The 6768-nt window shown below is 43.5% G+C and overlaps 1 protein-coding gene across 2 annotated transcripts in view; it reads left to right on the forward strand.

Annotated features, from left to right (window-relative positions):
* The window catches only part of Uaca (uveal autoantigen with coiled-coil domains and ankyrin repeats), an 88045-nt gene extending 84070 nt beyond the window's left edge, over positions 1-3975 (forward strand). For both annotated transcript variants that reach the window (XM_021172627.2, XM_021172628.3), the window contains exons 18-19: positions 468-533; positions 3790-3975. In XM_021172627.2, the coding sequence (XP_021028286.1) occupies positions 468-533; positions 3790-3861 (138 nt within the window). In that variant the 3' untranslated portion in view covers positions 3862-3975. The remainder of the gene's footprint in view (positions 1-467; positions 534-3789) is intronic.
* Positions 3976-6768: the final 2793 nt, after the last annotated feature.

The raw sequence follows: 6768 nt of genomic DNA on the forward strand, positions 1-6768 counted from the left end.
TTTTGTTGACCTGGACTTGAGAGATGGGTCAGCAATTAGAAGTCTATACTGCTCTGGCAGAGAACTCAAGTTCCGTTCCTAGAGCCCACATTGGACAGCACTCAACAACCCATAATATCATTCCATGGAATCTGATGCCTTTGGCCTCTGTGGGCTCTACATAGACACAGAGACACACAGACACATAGACAGACAGACAGATGCACACACACACACACACAGTGATCCTCTGTGACTTGGGGTAAGTGGTGTAGCTTTCCTGGGAGCATGAATATGTATTAGGGAAAACCTTACAGTGGCTCCATCATGTGTAATTCAGTGTCCGCGCTTCTGTTCTAAGGGTGGCAGGAACCCTTTAATAACCTGCCAATCGGCAGCAGGAGGTCTCACACTCACTTCTGCAAGTCTCCTGGTCTTGCACCCATGCGTGCTAACATTCTCCTCTGTCTTCTTTCCCACGGCTATAGGATGCTGACAGACAGCACCAAGAAGTTATTGCTATCTACCGGACACACCTCCTCAGTGCCGCACAGGTAGGAACAGCTATGTCTTTGGAAAAGACTATTCATTTTAGGGAAAAATAAAATACTGTTTTTATTTTTTGAATAAACTTACATGCATGTAATTGACATTTGAAGTTGCTCTAGCCCATATGCTTATTTAAAAATAATTGTGTTTCTTTTAATCATGGCTTGCATATCTCCCAGAACAATTTACAAAGCTACACAGCAACACAACATCTTAAATTTAGTGTTGTCTCCATCTGCTTGCCACTCATCCGCTAGACAGTTTGGCAACACACGATGGCAGCTCACGTTAACAGTGTCGCTAGCTGGGATAATGCCTTGACATCACACGTGGCTGTCAGCAGGGGGGGGGGGGAGGTGGAGCGTAGGGGGAGAAAGAGAGAGTGAATGGGGCTGCATATGTTTCCTGGTAGCTTTTGGGGGGGGGTTCTTTGAAGTAGCAAACACTTGAAAAATCGGAATAGGACAAAGGGGATATGCACAAAATTGTAAGAATTTAAGGGAAAATTGGTCAGTTATAATTGCTTATTTACTCAGGGAGCCTTAAACTCAGTGAAGCAGAGGACTGTAAATTCTCTTCTTTTGTGTTGTCCTGAGAAGGCCTATAAAAGAAATATGCTAAGAAAATGTTTAGGGTGTGGGAGATGAGTTGTTTCTGCTCCGTGGCAGCCGAGCAAATAGTCTCCCGCATTCTCAGAATAGATTGTGCAGGAAGACGTACTGAAAGAGACAATGTTGGAATCACGAGTGAGGGATACTAGAAGTTATTTGGGTTTGAGATGTGTGAGCCACACTGTTCTGTTAAAAACAAACAGAAGCAAGGAGGGAAGACAGCAAATTTCAAAGAACCATGATTTTTTAAAAAGAGCACTCAATTAAATAGTAAACGTACTTTCTGACATCTGATTCTTAAAATCAGTAGTCTACTTTTCCTGCAGGGTTGGAGGGGGCTCTAAAAAGAGAGACGGCATGAAGGGTGCTCCCTGCTGCTCTCTGAGCGGATAGGACATTTGCTGAGCTCTGAAAGATTATTTCACTTACTAGAGCTGTCAATGGGCATCAGAACAGGACGTTTATGAGAGGATAGAACAGCACAGATCAGGCTGCAGAGATGGCTCAGTGGGTAAACGCACTTGCTGGCCAAACGTGGGGGCCTGGGTTCTGATCCTGGAACCCATGGAAAGAGACAGGCATGGCTACCTGAGTGCCTGTGAGCCCAGCTCCCAGAGTGGTAGAGACAAGAGGATTACCGAGGATTACCACCAGCCCAGAGTTAGGTTCAGTGAGAGATGATATCTCAGGAAATAGTGCAAAGAGTGGTAAAGCAGGACACCTGATGCCTTCTGCATACACACACACACACACACACACACAGAAACTCAATACTAGAAAGGGTGAGAAACATCCTAGTCTTGGCCAGAGGGGGCAGAGCAGAACACCATGACAGCGTCATGACCTTTCTCCTTTGTGTAATGTGCCGTTCTGAAATCTCTAATTGTTTTCTGCTGCGTCCTAATGAAGCAACAGCAGCACTTGGCATCTGAAGGCGTCTTGCCGGCTGGCACCGTGCAGTTAACTATGGATCCAGTTTAGTCAACTGTGGCTAACATTTGAAATTTAAACACCCTGCTGCTGTAAAAACAGATTTGGGAGGCAAAACTTTTTATATTCATAGATGTGTCCTGCCAAAGCCTACTCAGATGCTCCCGTAATAAATTAATAATAAAGAAGAGAGCAGAAGCGTAGAAGCCTGCCACAGATTTGCATCTGCTTAACCCTGCTACTTAAAAGAGTGTGTATGTGTGTGTCTGTATATGAGCATGTGTGTCTGTGTGTGAGTGTGTGTGTATCTGTGTGTCTCTGTGTATGAGTGTGTGTGTATCTGTGTATGTCTGTGTGTATGAGTGTGTGTGTGTGTGTGTGTGTGTGAGTGTGTGTTGCACACACATGCAGGTGTGTGTGGAGGCCAGGCCAGGACATTGGGTGCTTTTCTTACTCTGCTCTCCGCCTTCTTGCCTGGAGGCATGGTCTGTCACTAACTAGCCTGAAGCTCACAGTTCAGCTAGGCTGGTCAACCAGAGAGCTCTTGATCCACCTGCCTCTACTCTGCAATGCTAAGGTTATAGGCTCTTACAGCTTTTCCCAGGGTTTTTATGTGGGTGCTGGGAATTCAAACCCAGGGCCTCACATTTGCAGAGCAACCACTCTTACACACTGAGCCATCTCTCCAGCCCCTACTTTAAAACTTTTAAGTGTTTTCTTTTAAAATATAAATGATTTACACACTCAACTGCAACAGGAGAGATGCCAGTGTATATAGAAGAGGTACCTTTCATTGCCAATAGTTAGGAAAATGGGTCTTTTATATCCAGTCAGGTGGAAGTGTAAATAGCTATTTCTAATAAGCAAAATGTTGTAGTCCTTTGAAAATTCAAATATTGAGCTGGCTTTTTGTTACTGTGTCTTGGGTTTTTGAGACTGGTCTCATGTAGTCCAGGCAGTCCTTGAATTCCTGATCTTCCTGCCTCTATTTCCTGAGTTATGATATTATAGTTGTTCACCATATACCCGGTGCATATAAAATATTATAAACATATATTAAATGTCTGACACTAGGGAAGAGGCGAGGACAGTTAATATGTCTGCATAGTGGATAGCACATAGAAGTGAGCAGTAACCTGGCTTTGGAGAAGGATTGCTATGTCACTGAGTGAGAAGATGTGCTGCAGGGATGTGTCATCCTGCTTATGTGACATTGTCACTATAGGAATTTTTTTCCTCAGTCGCTTTTCTCCTCAGAGGGGCAGGGCAGGGAGGTGGCTGAGTGGGCAAAGCACTTTTTCTACAAGGTTGAGGACCAGAGTTCAGATCCCCAGCACCAAGGAACTGCTGAGTGGGTGTGGCAGCCTGTCTCCAAGCCCAGCCCTGGGCAAGCTGGATAGGGATGCTCACCAGCCAAACGGCAAGCTCTAGCTGAGGTTACACACACATACACACACCACACACACACACACACATGCACTTGCACACACACTCCACAACAGCCATGGGAAATGTTCATGGACCTTATTGTTTGCAAGGTATACTGCAGAGGCCGTTGTTGCCCGTTGGTTTTCAGGAGCCCCTCCTGTGTACTTCCTCCGTGTGACCTGATGCCTTTGTTCCTATGGGGCACTCTTAGAATGATGAGGTGTGCCCTAGGATAAAGGCCTCACCTTTGGAGTTCAGGAAAGATGACACGCACCCTCTCCCTTCTCTGCAGGGCCACATGGATGAAGATGTGCAGGCAGCCCTACTGCAGATCATACAGATGCGACAAGGCCTCGTGTGCTAGCGGCAGCTGACTTGGAGCCTGTCCTGCTGGTGCTATGCATTCTGGGTGCCACTCTGTGCTCTTCTGGGCCTTACTCTGATAGTATCAGTAAAATAAACTATATTTTGTTCCGTTGTTGAATTTTACTTTTCTGAGATGAGTGTGTCAGCGAGCTTTCCAGTGGACTCAAAGCTGATATTCTGTGTACGTTTATTTCACACAGTGGCAAACAGCCACTTTTGTGTTTGTACTTTTAAGTTTTTTATTCCTTTTTGTTTTTTGTTTTGTCTTTTGAGACAGGGTTTGTCTTTATAGCCCTGACCATCCTGGAACTCACTTTGTAGACCAGACTGGCCTTGAACTCACAGAGAACCACCTGCTTCTGAATGCTGGATGCTGGGATTAAAGGCAAGCACCACCACACCCTTGTAATTATACTTTTTAAAGCTATATTTTAAAAATAGTTGAGTCCATGTTAAAATATGAGCCATCTAAATGGGTCCATATAAAAAGGAGTTGAGGCTGAAATAGCACTGAAAGATTGATTTTTGAGAACTAAGTTTAGCTGATAGCTACTTTTAAGTGGATCAAAAGACCTACCAGGGGGTGAGGAGATGACTCAGTAAGGAAAGTGATTTTTAGGGAAGCATGAGGACCTGAGCTCAGTCCCTCAGGACCCAGATTCCCACCCCCAAGTGTAACAGCATGCACCTATAATTCCAGCGCTGAGGAGGCCGATGCAGCAGACACTGGCCGGCCAGTCTAGCCAGCTCAACTCAGCCACAGGTTCAGGGAGAGACCCTGCCTCAAAAAGTGAGATAGGGAGAAGTTGACAAAGATGCTAGTATCAGCCTCAGGCCTCCACATGCACATTCCCCCGTGTGCGCACACATACTTACAAACAAGTCGTATTTTTCTTCCTGTGATCCTTAAGCCAGTAACCAAGTAAATCAAAACTCCTGAAGCTTATAATTTACCAATCAGATTTATGCATTAATAAATTCTCAGTTTACAAGATGCCAATACAATAATTTCAGAACCAGTTGATAATGATAAAAGCTTTATCCCTATTATTCTACCCTTATATCATCATAACCACCTGTGGCTATCAAAAGCCTTGCGGGATCAGGTTCTTCCTCCTGTCTGTCCTCCGTCTTGGCCTTCTCTTTTCTCCCCTCTGAGACACTCTCTGACCCTGCCACTCTTAGCTCCGCCTCCCTTTTCCCTGTCCAATCACAGGCCTCCTGCTGCCCTAATATTTTAGTGTGATTGGACAGGGAAAATCCTGTCACACATCTGTTGAGCAGTCTGAGGAGTGTTTTGCCTTCTTCTTATGCTAATACCTTTTAAAGTGGATGTCTTTTCATATATGTTTTGCAGTGCTAGTTCACACAGCTCAGGAACAGGCAGGAGTGGGACAGTTGAGGAATTGGTGAGAAGCCTGCCTCCTGGTCTCCACAGCAGCATTTTAACCTTTCCTTACCGAGGCTGACTTTTCTCACCATTGTCTTTAAAATGAGAACAATGGTTTTGACATTTGCAACTGTTGTAATCAAACACTCATTCTACATGAGTCCTCCAAATGTCTCAGACTTATTTATAGGAGCGCCGTCTGAATGGGATTAATAACAGGACACACAAGTTTCTTGCAAAATTAGCATTCGTGATTTGGGAAAACATCTTGAAGTTTTAGACAACAGTGCCACAATGCAGTAATGCTTCCAGAATAAAGACAGCAAAAAGATAATGGAATTGGATATATTTTGTGGCAAATTCTCTAACAAGCTATTTCTACTAACTGCATCTTTCTAAGGAGAATTTATATCTTTACTTTGATTAATATTTTGTTTGCTGTTCACACTAAAAATCTCTAATTTGATGATTTGCATTTCATTTCATAAACAGATCATTTCAGCTGAGCTTGTGTGTGTGTAGTGTGTACATGCATGTCCATTGTGTATATGGGTGCGTATGTGTGTGCGTGCACAGGTATGTGCACATGTAGAGCTCCTAAGTTGATGTTGTGTATCTTTTTCTATTGCTTACGATTTCATCTATTGAAGCAGGGACTCTCAGTTGAACCTAGAACTTGAGAGTCAGCTGGATTAGTGAGCCAGCTTTCCCTGAGAATCTCCTGTCTCTGCCTCCTTGGTGCTGGGGTTTTAGGCATTGCAAACTGTGCCTTAATAATCCTTGAGTGTTCTGAACCTAGTTGTTTTCTTTTTTTTTAAATTCCTATCTTTATAGAATACAGTTGGAAAAATCACCACTAACACCAGGGGTATGCCACCATATTTCTTTTTTTGAAAAATCATGTTTTAATATGCGGTTACATAAGGGCACTTCCATGCCAGCACATAATGAATGTTAAGCATACTCACCCCATACCCTGATACCCAACTCCCACCAATTCCCCTTATTCCCTAGATAATGTGATTTATGCTTTCAGGTCATCTGAACACCTATGATCTTATGTCTCTGTAAAATCTGGGAACCACTATTGAGAGGAAACAGGTGCTGTCTGTCTTTCTGAAACTGACCTAATAGCTTAACTTAGTGACTTCAGTCACATGCATTTCCCTGCAAGTGGCATGATGGCATTCTTATAAGTCAGCATATTCCACCTTTCTTCTGTGTATAAACAATGAAAAGTCGGATTGATTTACTTTGAATTCTTGAGGCAGGCACATAAAGTTTACAGGAGGGACATCTGCTTCCTTAAGTAGTTTAGTGTTGTCATTTGTCCTGTATTCTGTTTTTAAGATTTTGGTGCCACATACTGAAGTCCAACAGTCTACTGTTCTCCTTGATAGTAGGGGAAGTAACCTTATGCATATTTTATTTTTGTTTTTTGTTTTGTTTTTTTAATTTTGTGTATGTGCACATGAGTGCAGTGCCCATGGAGGCCAGAAGAGGGCATCAAATTCC

This window comes from Mus caroli, unplaced genomic scaffold, assembly GCF_978045245.1.
Source record: "Mus caroli unplaced genomic scaffold, Mus_caroli_1 scaffold_11, whole genome shotgun sequence".
Taxonomy (NCBI): domain Eukaryota; kingdom Metazoa; phylum Chordata; class Mammalia; order Rodentia; family Muridae; genus Mus; species Mus caroli.